The sequence below is a fragment of the Loxodonta africana genome, chromosome 6 (assembly GCF_030014295.1).
Source record: "Loxodonta africana isolate mLoxAfr1 chromosome 6, mLoxAfr1.hap2, whole genome shotgun sequence".
Classification (NCBI taxonomy): Eukaryota; Metazoa; Chordata; class Mammalia; order Proboscidea; family Elephantidae; genus Loxodonta; species Loxodonta africana.
The window spans coordinates 65,110,114-65,130,530 of record NC_087347.1 but is presented as its reverse complement, the minus strand read 5'-3'; the positions used below and the strand labels follow the sequence as shown (position 1 = coordinate 65,130,530).

At 41.1% G+C, this 20,417-nt stretch overlaps 1 protein-coding gene across 2 annotated transcripts in view; it reads left to right on the top strand.

Annotated features, from left to right (window-relative positions):
• The first annotated feature begins 276 nt into the window (after nt 1–276).
• Nucleotides 277–20,417, top strand: part of ITGA4 (integrin subunit alpha 4) — a 96,627-nt gene continuing 76,486 nt past the window's right edge. The window contains exons 1-4 of one of the 2 annotated variants that reach the window (XM_064286934.1): nt 277–1,253; nt 1,797–1,918; nt 19,660–19,766; nt 19,862–19,991. In XM_064286934.1, coding sequence (XP_064143004.1) covers nt 1,057–1,253; nt 1,797–1,918; nt 19,660–19,766; nt 19,862–19,991 — 556 coding nt within the window. In that variant the 5' untranslated portion in view covers nt 277–1,056. The remainder of the gene's footprint in view (nt 1,254–1,796; nt 1,919–19,659; nt 19,767–19,861; nt 19,992–20,417) is intronic. The other variant, XM_003405967.4, reaches the window with a different exon arrangement.

The window sequence follows — 20,417 nt, the reverse complement described above, 5'->3', positions numbered from 1 at the left end:
CCCCCGAGGGTAGGTATGTCCGTGTGGCAACTGGGTGGGTGCGTGGAAAGAGGGAGCATCAAGAATCCAATGGAGGTGTCCGTTGAGGTGAGGTAAGTCACAACGTAAGGAAAGCCAGTTTAGCTGTTGGGGTCAGCAACAGCCTAAACCGTGTGCCTTTCAGCCTGAGCCCTTGCTCCTCTGTCTCCTCAGGCATAGCAGCCTGGTCTTAAGAGGAAGTGTGGGGAGGAAGGAAGTGGGCATAAAAGGGTGCACGGCTGTGAGTTTTGTAGTGAAGAGCCATAACGCCTTTGTCACAAAGATGTTCCCCCGGCGCCTTTAAGGAGTTCGTTTATGTTTTTTCCTCCTCAAATTTTTAGCCTTGTGGTGAATTTCTCTAGTGGTTGCTTACACCCGAAAAATCAGATATAGCGCTTAACTCGAAGGTCGCCGCCAGTTCCCTGCCGCAGTCCCCACTCCTAGCTTTGGGCTGGGCTGTGGGCCACGCAGAGCAAGCCGCGGAGGCTCTACGCGCACTGCGAGACGAGTTTGGGCCACGCGGCTCCGCACCCAGGTCCGAATGACGGTTAAAAGGGAAGTCCTGACCCCTTTCCAGGTCCACTCTGGCAAAGCCCCGGGAGCCGTCACCGGTCCCGCGCTCTGCCGCCTGGGAGGCCCGGGCCAGGACAAGGCGCCCTGAGAAGCGGAGATCCCCCAGCGCCCCCTACAGCCGCACTTTGGGGGAGACAGAGCCCGGCTCTGTGCCTCCGCACCACGCCTGGGACCCCACCCAGCGACAAGCGCCCTGGGATCGCGCGAGCACCGCACCTCTGGGTCGCAGAAACCGGGCGTGGGGCTTGCGGGCGCACTGCTTCCCAGGCCACCCTCGACTGCTCCGCCCGTGGCGGGCCGACTTCCCCTCCCTCCATCTGTCCCTCCCTTCTCTCCTCCCTCCCGCCGGCGCCGGACACGCAGCGCCTCTTCTCTTGGGGCGCTCTTCCCTTCGGCCGAGCGTCGCATCCCGCGCAACTTTGGGGCAGTGGCCACTTGGTGTTGAATGTTCCCCTCCAAGAACGCATGGCTGACGAAGCAAGGCGCGGTGTCGGCCCCCGAGCGGCCGCCATCCGGGAGGTGGTGATGCTGCTGCTGTTTCTGGGGATCCCAATGGGACGCCCCTACAACGTGGACACGGAGAGTGCGCTGCTCTACAGGGGCTCCCCTGGCACCCTGTTCGGCTACTCGGTGGTGCTGCACAGGCACGGGACCAACCGATGGTGAGTGGAGTAAGACTCTGGCGCACGTGGCAACTGCGCGCAGCGTGTCAGCCGCGCCTCTAGGGATTCCCGGCCCTGCTTAAAACTTTCTTCCCTCCTAAGCAGGCGGGTGGAAACTCTGGTCGCGTAGTGGTTAAGAGTTACAGCTGCTAACCAAGAGGTCGGCAGTTTGAATCCACCGGGCGCTTCTTGGAAACTCTATGCGGGGCAGTTCTACTCTGTCCGTACTATAGAGTCAATATGAGTCGGAATCGACTCGACGGCGCTGGGTTTGGTTTTTGGCTTAAGGAGGTTGGTAGGGAACGCAGCGCGCCGTTGACGGCATCAGCCACGGGGAGCTCGCTGGAGATTTGCCCAGGAACCTAACTTATCTTGGTGTGGCAGTGCCCCGGGTGCGTTCTGGCGCAAGGTGGTGGCCCGTTGGGTGGTGGACGGGGGAGGAGGAGGAGGAAAAGGAGGTGGGGAGTGCTCCTCTGTCGAGACCGGGAGATCAGCGGGCAGCACAGCTCACGTCTGTGCACACGTGCACATCTCTTGCTTTAGGCTCGTAGTGGGGGCGCCCACTGACAACTGGCTCTCGAACGCCTCAGTGATCAATCCCGGGGCGATTTACAGATGCAGAATCGGAAAGAACCCAAACCGGACGTGTGAACAGCTCCAGCTGGGTGAGTTGGGTCAGGGACCAGGAGTGAACGACACACCCTTTCCCCTTGTGGACCCCACGATAACGCAAGTTCTGGAAAAACTCATGCCCTCCGTTACTTCTCCTTTAAAGCGCTTGATTTTCACTCTGAACTCCACACCATCTTCCCTTTTAATGTGAAAGCGATCTCCTTTCTATCAATATTTTTCACTTTTGTTTATGGCCATGATTTCAGTACTTTGACGAAACAAAACTATGTAGTTTCCTATGATACCTTCTCTTCAACCCTCCCTCCCTTTCCACATGTGTAAAACACGTTTTAAAGTTTCTCAGGATGTTCAGGACAGGTTCCAGCTAAGCCAAGACTTAAGAATTTTATTTTCATCTTTGACCTATCAACCTCGTTCAAGAATGGGCTAAAGGGTAGATCAGAAATAGCAGTTGGCATTGATCCCATATTCTGTCGTTTAGCCCAGGGGTTTCTAAAACAGAAAATGATATAGTTTTACTTAGAATGTGAAAGATAAAAGATCTCAAGAAAAAACTGGCATCTCCATTGTTAGTATAATTAAAATGAGGCTTAATATATAGTTATTTTCTTCTCCAAAAACTGTCATGTTAAACAGATCCCTCCATTTGCAGTCATTTCTTTCATGTCTCTTCTCAGATTGAGGACAACTCAGAAAATATGTTCTGATGGGGGAGAGGAGAAAGTTCATGTTTCAAAGCCAAAAGCACATTCATTTCACACACGCACATTGGGGATGAAGGGGGAACTGATATTAATTCATACCTATTTTTTTCCAAACCCTGCTATAAATATTGCTTTATTATTTTCTCTCCTAGTAACCCTTGGTCATAGTTGGCATTGTTCCTACTTTACTCATCAGGACTCTATAGCTCCGAGGGTTGCAAGTACCTTTTCTAAGGTTACTCAGCTAGCAGAAGTAGGTAGTAGGTGGGACCTAAGTTAAAGTCAGGACTGTTTGAGTCCAAAGTGCCAACTATTTCCTTTCAAATATGTGTTTTCATGCAATGAAATTAAATGAAGTGTCCAGTATGTTGTCTATTGAGCTGAATGGATCATCTGTAAATGGTGAATAAAAGGTCAGAATTGATTTTTTTTCGTAATTATTTTTGCTATAGACTTTTGAGATTAACTAGTTATTGCATCTTTAACCCTTTGTCTGCCCTTTGCTTTTTCACAAACAAGGAAACTGGTTCCTTTCACCAGAATGAATTCAAATTAGCAGGCATATAATGGAGTTTTTATCTTTAACTCAAAGACCACCTATAAAGGTTTAGAGATACCTGTAGCATGTAGATTAAGCCCCAGTCTCTCATTAAAAATCTTCCACCCCAAAAGTGAGACTAGGGATACATAGCATATTTACAGACCTGTGCATTTGAAATAATTTTTTAAAGCATAATTTAAAGCATTGTGGGATAAAGAATTAGTGAGTAGACTCCCTTGATCTGCCAGAGGACCTTGACAAGATCTCAGGAGGGAAAATTTTTCATTTCTGTTGTCCTGTCATTGTTTCTTGACCCATGACATTGTAACTACTGGTATCTAGCATCTACTTCCTTTCTGGAAGGGCACTAAATCTATTTCTAGATGCCTGTGTTTAACTGGAGAAGATCATGCCAAAATATTATACAAACTCTTAGATAACCATGACTGTTCCTTGTACGAAAACCTCAGTTCTTCCAACAAGTGGAATACAGGGGTTGACTGCAGAGATATTTTCAAAGAAATGTGCACCTGGTAGATGTGCAACGCGCATGGATTAAGTGAAGATTTTTTTGGATGGATGGATGGATGAATAAAAAAAAAGTAAAATGAGAGTTTGTCATCAACCTGATTGGTACAATGACTATTTTAAATGAGAAAACTAATTAGAAATTATAAGCCAAAGTGATATTATTAACTTTGAAGTTTTTAGTAATAAAAACATAATAACTGAAATGAAAGGCAAAAAGGAAGACAAAATTTCTAGCCAACCAACTGGTGAACTGTTGGAACAGTAAACTGTTGGAATATTTGCAAGAGAGTTGACTGATGTTATTTCTCATGCAATATTTTAAGCAATATAACTTCTCTTCCTTATGTAAAAATATGCCTGTATTCAGGACAAATTCAGAAGTAGTAACTTAAAACTGTAAAATAAGAGATTGTGGCTAAAATCTAGAAAGGGAACACTGAAAACAGTAAAATCTTAAACCAAAGACATTTAATGATTCTCCGCAGGATGTTCCGAGAGAAAAAATATGAACACACACACGCACACACACACACCCCACATACAATCTTCTATATAAGATGGCTTTAGTAGTCCCATCTAAAATGTGATTGACTATAGTGTAAGGAAAATGCTTAGCCCGGTACCTGACACATAATAGATATTCAAAAATACTAGTTTTATTTCTCCTTATCTCTATTTTCTACTTGTCTATATCTGTATGTTATCTGTAACGTGCAGCTTGAGATTAATAAATAGGGACAATTGGTAAACCAAAAGTTAAATGTATGAATTAAAATGTATCAGCTGAAATTGAAGCACAGTTTTCTTATTGGCCCAGCAGATTATGTGTGATAACTAAAGACTGAGGTATGATTGCCATGTCAGTAAGGGGTTTCCTTGCATTTGGAATAGGTTAACTTGCTATAAAGGAACTGAAGATGCAGGGCCTCTCAAAACATTGCCCCCATCTCCTATGCAATTCAAAATACCATGCACTTGGACTAGCCTTTAAGTCTCAGTGTAGAATTTCAGATCAAAAGCTTGATTCAGACAGACTCCTCCCCTCTAAAGAGGAGGTCAATACCCTTCCTCCCTCTGTGGATAAAGGTTGCTGCGTACCGTAGTATATTTACAGTATACCGTGCGCACATCAGAAGTAAACAGCAAAAGTCAGTTTATCTGGAACGCTCAGGACGTGGACGTTGGGAGTAAGACACCCCTTTTAGTGCAGTGAATTGGCTGCAGAGGTGGCATCGAGAGGTGCCTGGATGATACCACAAGGTGCTTTTCTTCCTGCTTGCAAACAGGCTTCCTCCACCTCCCCGCTTGCTGGGAGGTGTCCCTTCTCTCACTTCCTTGTCTAGCTTTACTTTCACATGGTATTTCCCTCTGTGCACCAAAGGAAGGCAGTCTTCCCAACAGGAGAGTCTGGAAGCAGACTTGCTCATGGACCTCAGACTGTGTCTTAGGAGGCTATGGTCATTTCCATATGTCCAGTTACTTTTCCCCTCAGGCGCTCTGCACCCTGACTGAGGCTTATTCAAAGGAAGCTTTGTTCGCAGATGGCTCCTACATCCAGGCATCACAAATACTGTCTCTATTAATCTAGCTGCTCAGAGTCCATCCATGGAATACCCATAGTTAAGGAATCAAAAAAAAAAAAAAAAGAACATGATAAAATGCATACATGATTGTAACACTGTACTAAAAAGATTATTTTTTATGTGACAATTCAAAAGACACTCCAGATCTCTCAGTAATTGGAGTTACCATTAATAACATCATGGATACACACACACTTACACTTACCTGGTTAATAGAGTCTGGAGTTTGATAGTCCAGTGCAGTAGTTTCTTGCCACAAGTGGCTCTAAGCATTGAAATGTAATTAATTTGCAGTGAGCTGTAATGTAAATATATACTCAATTTCAAAGACTTTGTACAAACCAAACCATGTAAAATATCACATTAATTTTATGAATATTGATTACATGTTGAAATTATAACATTTAGAATATGTTTGGGTTAAATAAACTGTATGATTAAAGTTAATTTCACCTGTTCCTTTTTGCTTTTTTAATATGGCTACAAGAAAATGTAAAAATTCATATGCGGCTGGCATCACATAACTATTGAACAGCAGCCCTAGAGAAACAGAAGTTTCCTGTGTAAAAGAACACAAACTTTTTAGCAGGTGCTTTCCTATTATCTATGCAGAAATGAGTAGGACTTTCATTTTTCTTTTCCAGACCAACTATCCTGTAGTTCCTGGACTTTTCTAGCCCCTGCTCATGGCTCCCTTTTTCTTAGTGGAAAGTAGAGTGGCCCATCACAAGTTAGTCATCATTCTCCCTCTTCAAATTTCTTTCTGAAAATTATATTACCTTAGCCAGCCTCCTGGTTTATATTACATAACCTATTTGGGAGAGGTTAAGTTAATTAGCCCTGCATCATTAAACTAATGACTTCATTACCCTCACTTCATCCTGATTTGCAGGAATTATTAGCTTACTATTAAAAGGCACACGTCTCACCGTTGAAACTTCAGATATGTTCTACTTGTTTGCTTTCCTTTTCTTTTTCATTTGCAATGAACTCTAACTTATAGCTCGTAAAGTTGAGATTGATGCAGATTGTTCATTTTGACAAAAATTATCCTTGAACACAGGCTGTTGTGCTAGTTAAGCAGAAAACCAAGACAGAGCTTCATTAACAAAGCGTCATGTTAACAGAATAAAGTCCCCTGGTTTCTACCTAATCTGAGAGAGAAGGTTTACTAAATGCATTTTATTTTTTTTTTAAGTTTACTTGATCACTGAGTGATATTCCTAATGACTAAGAAACACCTCCCTTTGGCAACCCTTCTGGGCCAGATATATAATCCGTTGTACACGTGGGTCATATATTCATTCGATGTTTTGAGGGATGCCTAAGGCCTGGAACCTGGACCTACAAAAGAGATAAGACCCTTGGCTCCAAGAGGCTTGCAGTCTATAGATAAGGTTGTTATGGAAAAGTATGGTGAGAAGAATTAATCTAATCAGGAAAAAAAAGTTCTATCTTCCTAAGGCATTGATGTACAAGTGGGGAGCTAAATAATAATTAGGAGTTAGCCAGAGGAAGAGGGCATGGGGAAGTGTATCACCAGAGAAAACAGTGTGCATGAAAATGCTGAAGTCTTTGAGAATATGACACCTTTAAAGAACTGAAAGAAAAGTCTATACCGTTGGACTGTGGAGTGTGAAGAGAAAAGTGATCGGAGAGGTAGGCAGGGATAATTTTTGGTACAGGTATGTAAATTCTCTTTAGGAGTGTGAATTTATTCTGCGGTGTTTAAAGCTGGGGCACAATGTGATCAGTTTCGTGTTTTAGACAGATTCTTCTGGGTGCAGGATAGTGAATGCATTGGAGTGTGTGGGACAAGACTGAATGCAGTGAGACAGTTGTAGGAAGATTTTGCTGTAATTTGGGCTAGAGATGGCGTATGCCTGTGTTAAAATAGCAATAGGAGTGGCCAAAAACAGATGTTTAGAAGACGGAGTCTACAGGACTTAGTAATTATTGAATAAGACAGATAAGTGAGAAGAAGGCTTTTGTGACGTTACCCAAGGTTCTGACATGGGCTGCTGGGTGACATGCACTGAGAAAAAGAGGAGAAGCAGGTTTTCTGTAAAAAGAATGAGTTTTTTTGGCTTGCAGTTTCTGTGAGACAAAGGAGTAAAAATCTAGTTATCAGTTGGATGTATTGGGTCTAGTGGACAAGAGAGAGGTCTGTACCGGCAATTCAGAGTTAAGAGTAATATAGATATGGTAATAGAAGCCATGAAGGAGCCCTGGTGGTGCAGAGGTTAAAGTGCTTGACTGCTAACCAAAAGGTCAGCAGTTCAAACCCACCAGATGTTTCACAGGAGAAAGACGTACCAGCCTGCTTCCATAAAGATTTACAGCCTTGGAAACCCTATGGGGCAGTTCTACTCTATCAGAATCAACTCAACAGCAGTGTGTAGCAGAAGCCATAAGAACCCTGGTTGCATAATGGTTGAGTACTCAGCTGCTAACTGAAGGGTTGGCAGTTCAAACTCACCCAGAGGTTCTGTGGGAAAAAGATCTGGTGAGCTGCTTCCATAAAGATTATAGCCAAGAAAACCCTATGTGGCAGTTCTACTTTGTCACATGGTGTTGCTTTGAGTTGGAATTGACTCGCTGGCACCCCAAAATTGAAGCTATTGAGGTGAATGAGTTTATTTGGGGACTTTCTTAAGTGAGTAGATCGGAACGTGAAGGATAGATCCCTCGTGAGTCCTACAATTTGAGAAATGGCTATAACTGTGCCGTTCAACCCTGGATGCAAGTCAGATTTCCGTGCAGAGCTTTAAGAACACCAGTGTTGGTGGTGCCGTTAAAAACTAATGAAATCTCTAGGGATGGGTCTAGATAGGGCATCAGGATTTTCCAAAGATCCCTAGATCATTCCAGTATTCATAATGGTTGAGAACCATCAGTGAAGATAAAGAGGAGCTTGAAAGAAAGACTGAGAAGGAGAAGCCAGAGAGGTAGGAAGAAAATCCAGCCAAAGTGGCATATGGAAGTCAAAGGATGAGAGTGTTTTGAGGAAAGGTGAAAGGATAGTAGTATGAGGAGTTGCCAAGACATCAAGCAAGTTAAGAAGGAAGGGTTCATTAGATTTACAGAGAAGCAGTTCATGCAAATCGACCTTGGTAAAACCAGTTTTTATGGTGAAATCAGATTGCAGAGATTGGGAAGAAATGAGGGTTGAAGAAATGTTGAAGTGTTAACAACTCTCTTAATTGGTTTCTTCTTTTATTTATTCAATTAATTTTATCAATTACTTAAACTAGGCAATGGGAATAAAAAGTTGAATAAGACATGGTTGAAGCCCTCAGAGAACTCAGTCTAGAAGACAGGAAAGACAAACAGATAATTAATTATGAGACAGTGCAATACGTGTGACAATAGGGGCACACACATTGTAGAGAAGAAATTCTGTCTAGATGATGAGAGAAGGCTTCCTGAAGGAGCTGACTACCTGAGTAGTTGAGCCAGTGTTTACTGGTTTTGATGAGCACATAGTAAAAAGCTCAGTAAATATGGGATGAATCGGTACATTTCTCAGATTTGAGTGAGCGTCCTTTGGGATTTGCTGTGCATTTCAGCATCTTTCCAAAGGGGTCCAGACCAGCCTGGGTTTCCAAAGACTCCACCTATTCATACCAGGCAATCCAAACAATAACACCCACTTCTGAGATGGGGAGCTTGAAACTAACCATCTGTCATGGATTGAATTGCATCCCCAAAAATATGTGTCAACTTGGTTAGGCCATGTTTCCCAGTATTGTGTGATTTTCCTCCATTTTGTGATTGATATAATTTTCCTATGTGTTGTAAATCCTAATCTCTGCCTATGGCTAATGAGGCAAGATTAGATTATGTTAAAGAGGATTAGAGTGGGATGTAATACCCTTGCTGACGCCATATCTCTGATCCAATGTAAAGGGGGTTTGTATGGAGTGTGGTCTGCACCACCTTTTATCTTATAAAAGATAAAAAGAAAGAGAAGCAAGCAGAGAGTGAAGGACCTCATACCACCAAGAAAGCAATACTAGGAGCAGAGCGCATCCTTTGGACCTGAGGTTCCTGCTCCAAGAAGTCCCTAGACCAAGAGGAAGAGTGATGACAAGGACTTTCCTCCAGAGCCAACAGAGAGAGAAAGCCTTTCCCTGAAGGTGATGCCCTGAATTTGGACTTGTAGCGTACTAGACTGTGAGGGAATAAATTTCTCTTTATTAAAGCCATCCACTTGTGGTATTTCTGTTATAGCAACACTAGATAACTAAGACTCCATCTCTAAACACGGGTATTTTTTCTTATAAGAGTAGCTGGAAGTGGACATATAAGTGACAGGGCTGGCCTCAGGAATCCAGCATTTTCTTCTGACACCCTCAGTTTACTCTCAAGAATTAAAAAAATATGGAGAATCTTTATCAAATAAATTATATGAAACACTATCATTCACAATGAATTGGTTCAGAAATAGGAGATTGTAGCTTTGGGATTGTATTCATTTTATAAGAATCCTTGTGAGAGATGAATTAGACATGTCGTTTTAAAACTCTACCCTCTGTAGAAAACCTGTAACCTGTTGCCTTCAAATTCATTCCAACTCATAGTGACCCTGGTGGCATAGCAGTTAAGAGCTACGGCTGCTAACAAAAGGTTGGCAGTTCACATCCACCAGGCGATCCTTGGAGACTCCATGGGGCAGTTCTACTCTGTCCTATAGGGTCATTATGAGTCCCTCTGTAGAAGACCCTTGTAAATGTGACCTTGTGTTTGTGAAGACCTTTCTAGGTCGACCTTACGCCTAGGAACATTCTTTGTCTTCTTGTGAAAGATTTCGAGTGTTCATTAGAATGTCACCATTTTGTCTGCACAACATGCTCTCTGCAACACCTTCTCCTCCCCTTTAAACTTTGGGCAGAGAAATATCCACTGATATCATAGGTTCTCATTTCATCTGACTCTGTTGTACAGGATAATGCCATGAACTCCCAGGCTGATGTTGAGGACTGATTTTTATTTATTTCACATATTTTTAAACCTTGTTATCTTTCTGACCACCTCAAGTTTTTTTTTTTTTTTGCATCTACCTTGTTAATTCCATAACTAAGCACAGAACTTCAATAGCTACTACCTAGCGTTAAGTGTGAGCAGCTTTCCCTGAATTTTTTTTTCTGTTTACATTTTTGCATTGTTCTTGTTTCAAAGATACTCAAAACGGTATCATATATTAGTGATGGTTTTTTAAATGCATCTTTAAATCAAGGAAACTAATTGAAAACTCTGGAAGTAGAGAATTTGCTTTCTTTATTTTCTAATATTGGAAGTTAATTTTAAAATATTAAGTTGTTGTTGCTGTGTTTTGTTGAGTCAATTCTGGCTCGTAGTGACCCTATAGGACAGAGTAGAACTTCCCTTAAAGGGTTTCCAGGGTTGTAATTCATTACGGAAGCAGATTGCCACGTTTTCTTCTCTTGGAGTGGCTGGTGGGTTCGAACTGCCCACCTTTCAGTTAGCAGCCGAGTGCTTAACTACTTCACCACCAGGGCCCTTTACAATATTATAGTAGTCAGGCTATAACAGAAATGGAGTTAGTATAGTATAGGACTATTAATAATATTAAGGTTTGGATTTTTCCCCTTCCTAATAGGGAAAAATATTAACAGCAAATCATCGTAAGGTAGCATGGGGGTAACAGTGTGGGTTTGAGACCTTCTTTATCCCACTTATTAGCTGTGTGACCTTGAACAAGACACTTACTCTCCCTTTGTTTCTGTTTCCGCATCTGTAAAATGGGGATGATAATGATAATAATGATAATGCCTATCTCATAGGGATTTTATGAAAATTAAGTGAGTTAGTAGATGTATTTACATGCATTAAAACTGTGCCTGGTACATAGTAAAAAATACAGTAAATATTAGTTATTATTATTATAAGACCAAAGTCCCTGAGTGGCACAAATAATTTGCCCTTGGCTGGCAAACAAAAGGTTTGTAGTTCAAACTCACCTAGTGGCACTGGGCAAGAAAGGCTTGGCAATCTGTTTCTGTAAAGATTACAGCCAAGAAAACTCTATGGAGCAGTTCTACTCTGTAATACATGGAGTTGCCATGAGTGGGAATTGACTCAATGGCACAAAACAACATTATAAGATAACTTTCACTTTTTGAATTATGCACACTGTGTATGCTTTTCTGCTTGTAGTTATTAAAAAGATATGTGTAGCTTTTGTACAGGAATTTAAAGAAATTGGACCTAAGGTTTCTGGAGGAGATCCTGAACCTAGAATCAAGCGATTGGGGGCATAGGGTTTTCACTATTTTTCTGAAACTTGAAATCATTTAAAGAGTTTTCAAAGATCAGAGGCCAGGCTGAGCCACCCCGGTCAAATGTCTATTCTGATGTGGAAGCCACAGCACAGCGAGGCAGGCAGGGGAACCAAATGTGTAGTAACATCCAAAGTCCCAGTTTCCCCACCCACAGAAGTGTTTCATATGAGCTGTCAACAGACTATAGGATGAACTTTGAGCTTGACCTTTTCCCTTGGTTCTTGGAAATGCTGAAATAATGAAATACTGAGAAATGATCTAAATGGCAGAAAAGGGCAAGACAAGATGGGGATCAAGCACATAAACGGTATTTTTTCTTGAATAATAGAAAGTTGACTATGTGGTCTTTGGGAAGATGTGTGATATTTTACACACTTTCAGATAAAAAAAAAGATTTAGAAAGTGAAATTGATTTCAGTTAGTTCATACATCTGAAATATGTGTACAGTTCTATTTTATATGCTCTAGCACGGTGGAAAGTAGAGATTGAAGCCATTGTTTTTTATTGTCACCTGTTCCATTTACGAGCCCCATGGATTTGTGCACATTACGTGACTTCTTTAAGACTCAACTTTCTCATCTGTAAAACAGAATTGATGTTGCCGTTCTTCGCTACCACTGTGAGAATTCAATAAGTTAATGTATGAGATAAAGCTGCACTGACAGTGATGTGCCACGTATATTTTGGGGAGGAGGATATATGCCATGAAACATATGCAGTTTAATAATATGTTCAGCTTGGTAGCAATAATAATAATTATGCCAGCATTAATTAAATTTTGCAAGCTTTTTTTGCCAGTCTCTGGTCCAAGCACTTCATGCATATCTTGTTTGCTCCCCCAAATCTTTGCAGAAACCTCTGAGATACGTGCCTTCTGTGGGCCCCAGCTGATTCTTAACCTTAAACCTGTTCAGCTACTAACTGAAAGGTTGATGGTTTGAACCCACTCAGAGGCACCTCCAGAGAAAGGCCTGGCGATCTGCTTCTGAAAGGTCACCAGCTATGAAAGCCCTATGGAGCAGTTCTACTCCACACACATGGGGTCACCATGAGTTGGAATCAATTTGATGGCAACTGGTTTGAGTTTTTGTTACTCACACATCACACTTTGTAACCTTCAAACCTGCAAATGTTGTTTCCCTTCATCTGGTAAAGGATTTTTATGGTGGTATAATGTAGTTCAAAATTCCTTCCCTCAGCAAATATGTCTTGAGTCCCTGCCTACCGCGTGTAAGGCGCTCCCCTGTGCTGAGGGAACGCCACTGTCAATGCGACTGCCTCTCTGCCCTCATGGAGGCCATGTTCAAAATCAAATATCTACTCTTCCTTAGTCTCCGTTACATTTTTGGCACTTGGATCAATGACACTATAACTGGTGAGGTGAATAGTAAAACAAAAAGAGTAAAAATGTTCCTATCTAATGGCTTTGCAATAGTATGCTTTATATTCATCTATCAAAATCACTGTTTACTTGCATTTTACATACACAATTATATGTACTGATACAAATTAGTAAATGGAAATAAAAACTAATGTGGTAAGCAAATTAAAAAAAGAGAGAGAGAAGGAAAATGGGCTTAATTCTTAGAAGGGGATGGTTTTGATGTGGCTTTTTTTTTTTTTTTTAATGTCTACTGAGGAAGTGCACTCAACTCTGCTAAGAATTAGCCATTCTAGTTGTATGAAAGCATGGAAAATTATTACATGTTAATTTCTGCTGACCTCTTTTACATTAAACCATGTAAAGTACTCTTTCAATTATGAAGCTAATCTGATTTACTAAGAGTTTAGAATAGTAATGTATGAGCTTAATTGAAAACCAGATTATAAATCATTTCAGCATGACATTTGGATAAAACATGAAGATAACCTGAGTTTACTTATGATCTGTCAGGGAAACCCATAAGAAGTAGCTTTTCCCTGGTTGTTCTAATAACCATCACTTCTGACCAAGTTAGAAGTTCTGTATGAAGACAATTTGCTTAATATTTGATTTTCCATTTCATTATCTAGTTGAAACCAAGGGGGACAAAAATTACAACTGTTACTTTGAAAACGGTCTAATTTCTTTTCAAATTTGACATAATCAAGGAAGAGGCATCACCACTGTGTCATTATGTTGAAAAGCAGTTTCTCACAAGCCCAGCTGCACAGTACAATTATGTGAGGAGCTTTAAAAACAAAATGCTGATGCCTGGGTCCAAATCCAAATGAATCCAATCTACACCTCTGAGAGTGGTGCCCAGGGAGGGGTATTTTTTAAAGCTCTCCCAGGCGATCCTAATGTCCGGTCAAGGCTGAGAACCACGTGGTAAAGGAGTGCTGTCAGGAGCAGGAAAGGGTAAGAGAACACGCAGAGAAGGCCCTGAGCATAAGCAGATGACTGGAAGATATAGCCTCTCTTGCCAAGATTCTGCAAGCAATACAAAAAAAACAAAACCCCACTGCCGTCGAGTCGATTCTGACTCATAGCGACCCTATAGAATAGAGTAGAACTGCCCCATAGAGTTTCCAAGGAACACCTGGCAGATTTGAACTGCTGACCTCTTGGTTAGCAGCTATAGCACTTAACCACTATGCCACCAGGGTTTCCAGCAATACAAAAGGAAGGGTAAAAAGTTTCCAGAAATTCAGAAAAGGCCCAGGACAGCAGTGGTGGCTTAAAGATTGTTCTTTGAACGAATTCTGTCTGGTAACCAGTGCTGAAGGGGCCTCCCTATTTTCGCTGCTCCTGTGAGCTGCCTCGATGGTACAAGCAGTGTTAGGAAGTGGAAACGAGAAACCTCTCTAAATGCATGTATGTGTGTTTGTTCACTTATTTAAATTAGTTTTTATTTCTTATGTGAAGAATGTTCCATGACTTTCTTGTTTTAGTGAATTTTCCTTTTGTCTCTGGACTCATCTTTTGTAAACATATTTCAAATTAAGATGCACAACACAAATAGGAGCGGCTGCTCACCGAAAGGTCAGCAGTTTGAATCCACCAGCCACTCCTTGGAAACCCTATGGGGCAGTACTACCCTGTCCTATAGGGCTGCTATGAGTTGGAGCTGACTCTATGGCAATGGGTTTGGTTTTTCAGTTTTAGTCGAATCATAAGGAGCCCTGGTGGTGCTGTCGTTAAGCTTTTGGCTGCTAACTGAAATGTCATAGATTCAAACTCTCCAGCCATTCCTCAGGAGAAAGATGTGGCAATCTCCTTCCGTAATGATTTCAGCCTTGGAAAGCCTATAGGGAAGTTCTACCCAATCCTATAGGGTTGCAATGTTTTTTTTGTTTTTAGTCAAATTATATTTGAAGCTTTGAATTGTTTTTCATTTGTTGACCCCCCACATTTTCAGCACACGTTTCTGGACTCTGTGTTGGAATTTCAGTAACGGTAAAAAGATGCAGTCCCAGCCGAGGTGTTCTTTTTTTTTTTTTTGTCTTTTTTTCCATTCTTCTTTATTCTGTAGGGTGGTATAGTGGTTAAGTGCTAAGCTGCCAACTGAAAGGTCAGCAGCTAGAACCCACTAGCCTCTCTGTGGGAGAAAGATGTGACAGCCTGCTTCCATAAAGATTACATCCTTGGAAACTAAATGGGGCAGTTCTACTTTGTGCTGTAGGGTCTCTATGAGTTGACTAAAAGGTAACAGGTTTTTGGTTTTCTTATTCCGTAAGCACCTAGCTATAAGTTGCATGAATCAAAAATAAAGGCAGGAAATGATATAGGGAAGATTTTTGTGATATGGGTGGGTGGGGGGAAGGGGAAGAAAGATTGGGAAGGAGACCATTCCTCTCCCTCCATCATCCTGGATGAGAGCTGTGGCCCTGCTGTGAAGGCTCTGAGGAAGTGGTGCGCAAAGGCCCAGAATAGCTGAAGGATGAAGGAGGCCCCTAGACTCAAAGCTCACCCCAGAAGCCCCTTCCTTCACTGCACGGCGTGAGCAGAATTGGGGAAGTAAGCGTGTAATGGAGCAGCAAAATGAAAAATCAGATTAGCAGATACAAAAGAAGGAGAGTCGTCATGGTAAGGGAATTAAAGACGGAAAGTGTAGGTAAAGGGGGCAGTGAAAAACTCTCCCTTGGAAGTAGACAGGGTATTTATGAATGAATAAATGTAGTTAACCCTAGCAAAAATGAAAATCCTTCTTCCTATATTACATTGGAGCCCTGGTGGTACATTGGTTAAGAGATAGGCTACTAACCAAAAGGTCAGCAGTTCGAATCCACCAGCTGCTTCTTGGGAATCCTATGGGGCAGTTCTACTCTGTCTAATAGGGTCGCTATGAGTCGGAATCAACTTGATGGCAATGGGTTTGGTTTGGGGGGCTTTATATTGTAGTAATTAATTTCACCACTATTTTCTCTGGGTGCTGACATCCATCTTGTGTGTCTAGGAGCCCTTGACCGCCTCTGCTTAGAGTCACCTCTCAATTATCCATAGTGAATTCATTAGCAATATATAGTATTATTGATATAAAAACAATATATGTAGTACTATTGAAAATTAATTACCATGAATCAGAAATCTTATCTATATATTAGAAGGCTTCTATTGTTTGGAACCATGTAGCCCAGTAACCCAGAGGTGCCGCATTATGTCTAGTGACATTTAACCTTACTACTTACCCATCCACATATACACCTGCCATGTGCTTTTTCTATTTGAAATATCTTCAGCTCGAGGATAAATCAGCCACACCGTTGGATTCCTGGGAAAGCTTTCACTACCTTTACTCTTAGGTAAAAATCTCTTTCTTCTGGCTTCTGGACACTTTGTCCTCCTGTTCCTAAAACTCATTATTTTTAATCTAGAATAAGGAGAAAAGGAAGCAGGGGGAGTAAGCCACTCTGGGGTGAGGTCCCAGAACTTCAGTGGGACTCCACAGTACTTAGACCAGTGGCTCTCATCCTAAAGTAACTGAATTATACAGAAGCTCTTGTCCCAGAGATCTGAGAGCTGCTCAGGCATGAGGAGAAAAATATTGGAGGGAGCTGACATTAATAATGTGGGAAGTTTGAATTGCAAACCGAGTAGCTTGGCTGTGATGTGTGTGCACCTCAGTGTAAGACTCCAATCAGTGATGAGATTGTGATGTCACCTGATAGAGCTAAAGCTAAAACGGGGAGACTGCTATCAGCTGTGCCCCAGAATATGGTTTGTCTAATACAACAAGAATTTCTCTAGTCTTCATTTTATGGAAAGAGAGCTCAGCTAAGAAACAAAACAATAACAGTACACTATTTTGGCACATAAGAACTTTTTGGCCATTTTCATCAAGCAGAGTGTATAGTATTTTGTGGTTCTAAACTCTTGTATGTTTGTTATTTTTCAGCTTTTGGGTGGCATCTGCAGAAGAGTAGATTTGTTTCTAAATATTGAGTGTGATCTTAACAAAACCAAAAAACCAAACCCCATGAGCCTCAGAGTAGAACTGCACTCCATAGGGTTTCCAATGGTTGTAATCTTACTGAAGTAGACCACCAGGCCGTTCTTCTGCAGCATCGCTGGGTTGATTCAAACTGCCAACCTTACAGGTGGTAGTGGAGTGCAAACCATTTGCAACACACAGGGGCCTAATGTTAACAAAGTGTCCATTAAATGAACCACTTTTTACAGAGATAATGTGTTATTTTGCAACCTCTGTCAGCTCCTTAATTTTTCTCCTGCTCAATTCCCTTAGTTAACTGACTGTAATTTAAGAAAGACTGATATTTTCAGAGAAAGTATTTCATTAAAGTGTCTATTGTGGTAAATAACATGAACTTTGGCATAGACTAAATCTATTCATCATCTATTTTTGACATTAGTAAAAAATAACTGAAATTTTCGTTAAATGTTAAACTGAAAATTACATCGTATTGAAAATTAAAATTTCTTGTTTTCCATTCTCTTTCATTTTCCTTGAATTATGTTGCCATCATGGAGACCCAATAATAATTCCCTATGATCCACCATAACCCCCCAACACATACAGTCCCATTCTTCATGTCTCTCTTTCTCTTGCTTTCCTCTCTCTCTGCCTGTCCCTTCCTTTCTTTATTCATTTTCAACACAGAGACTTTATATTTCCACCACGTAGACTTTTGTTTATCAGGGTTTGGGCAAGACTCCCTTTCCATTCCAATAGCAGACATTACTAATCGACACCAGCACTCTTTTTCCAGACCTATTCTTAGTCTTCCTCCTTTCAGCCCTGCCTTCTAGGCAGCCAGTACCAATTGGTGGAAGTTACCATTCTACATTAAACGTGGACAGATAAACATTTTCCACATTCCATTCTAATAGGCTCCCTGATCTTAAGAATCACCTGGGCAGCTAGGGCCTCACCTGGCCACACTGAAGCAGACTCTCAAGAGGAAGGGCAATACAGATGTATTTTTGGCATGTGCCCAGGCGATTCTCACCATTAGTAGAGTATGGGCAACACTGGCCATGTTATTTTAAGTGAATTGTTTAAGACTCATAAAATAGGAATTCAAATAAAGTGAGCTGAAAAACAAGTGAAGCAACAAGTTGTTAATAAAGATTTTCATTTGTAAATAAAGTTCCAGGGCTATTCACCTATGTTAGATATGCAGCTAAAGCTTTGCGATGCATGCTGTTGTTTCTTGTGGTTGGATCATTAGTCCTCTGCCTTTTTCTTTGCTGTTTTTCCTGAATAACATTTTGGAAACAAATGTATCCACAGACATCTTCCCACATTCCTTAAACAAAATCTTTACTCCTCAAGAGAGTCAGTTCAAGTAATTTCACTTTCAACATATAAGCCTTGTTTATGTAGGCATTCTGAGTGTATTCAGGAAGCTTAATCTAGGGGTCAAGCTCATAGGTGGAGACACAGTGACTAAAGATTCAGAGAACAGTTGCTTTAAATGTATCAGGACTTGGTACCCAGTGACCAGTGTTCAAAACTAAGTAGACAAACTCAAATTTCACATCCTTGCCTAACAAAATTGATCCTAAACTAATCCTCCTACCTGCCTTTGGGAAACCAAAAAAAACAAACCTGTTGCCGTTGAGTCAATTCCAACTAATAATGACCCTACAGCACAGAGTAGAACTGCCCCACAGGGTTTCCAAGGAGCATCTGGTGGATTTGAACTGCTGACCTTTTTGGTTAACATCCATAGCTCTTAACCACTATGCCATCAGGGTTTCCCTTGGAAGTAAGGCAGAGGTGAAGCAGAATTGTTCAGTGGCAATTGAAGATGGGGGCGAGGGGGAGACAGCAAAAGGAATGTCATCATAGTTGTATCTGTTCTCTCTAAAAATCATTTATTTCAAATCACTTTAATATAGGATGCCTGCTATAAAACAGTCACTCTAACAAAAGAAAAAAAAGTTCAAACGATTAAGGTCACTTCTTATTGTACAGCTTAGAAGTACTATTCTGTGCATGGGTAATACTTTGCTTAATGATTGGCTTTCTGGATATTCATGTATTTGCCCAATGCCTGGTGAAGTTTGTTTTTAATTTATTACTGTAATAATCTGGTGTTGCAAGTCTTTTTTTGTTTGTTGAAAACATAAGTCACAATCCATTAAATGTAAAATACAGGGCCGTTTGTACACTTTCTGCATGTTCAGTTGTCACCTTCCAGCTCCAGTAAACTGCGCCTTCATTGCTGAAGACCATAGAGTAGCCTTTCTGTTCTTAATGTTCCAATGCAAGAATCTTTTGAAAAGATACTCTGGCAATATTGCTTACTTTGCTAGATAAACGGTCAAAACAAAGGTGCACATTTTTTTCCAAGCATTAGACACCGCAGTTGCATTTGGACCACTTATCTGGTTTTAACTTGTCTTCCCTCTTCCTAGTCATACTGGTTATCTCTCTGTGTCACTGAGGCCATTTCTTCATGTAGTTACCAATCAGAAATCATTTCTACAACCAAAAATCACCTTAAAGGAGAGAACAGTTATGTTGGCACGCAATAACTCACAATTGCCCCAACTTTTTTGTGCACTGAATTTAAGATGATGGAGAAGCGGGGGCAAGGGCATTACGCACATGTCTAAAGCAAAAACCTTGGGGGCGAGCACTAGGTTTATTTCCTCTGCTCTTATAAAAGAGCATTGTTTTGAAGATAACTGATGGTAAAATTATTTTCAAATGCTGTAGGCAGCCCTCATGGAGAGCCTTGTGGAAAGACTTGCTTGGAAGAGAGAGACAATCAGTGGTTGGGGGTCACACTTTCCAGACAGCCCGGAGAAAATGGATCGATTGTGGTAGGTATTGGCATCGGTCCCCTGTTAACATCGTGAAATCAGGCATTCTGGGTGTGGCTTTCACATCATTTAGTCTACTTTTGTGTTTTATTCAGGCTTGTGGTCATAGATGGAAAAATATATTCTACATGAAACATGAAAATAAGCTCCCCACTGGTGTTTGCTATGGAATGCCGTCTGATTTACGAACAGAACTGAGTAAAAGGATAGCTCCGTGTTATCAAGGTAAGACGTGATTTTGATGTTAACTGGATCAACAGATACAAGTTAATCCCTTTAATTTTTTGTTTGTTTTTTTTTTCAGTTCTGGATGTTCAGAGAGAGAAAAGGAGATCTTTGAAATAGCTGTGTTCTTTTTAACTACTCAAAGCTTTCCCCCCACCCCCCCTTTTTTAATCCAATTGTAGTAGCATTCATTTTCATAAGTGAAATGTGTGCTATTAGGAGGAGAAATTCTGTGGTTCAGTTTGAATAATTCTGGGATCTAGTTGATAATTACCCACTTTTGTATTAAATTTACTTTCAGTTCAGTGTAAGTGAAACTGATGCCCAACGAACACAAAATACTTAAAATCATGAAATTACATTCAAAAGTGTGATTAGAAAGAAGAAAACTTTGGGTTTCTTGCTTTACCTTAACCTTCCAGAAAT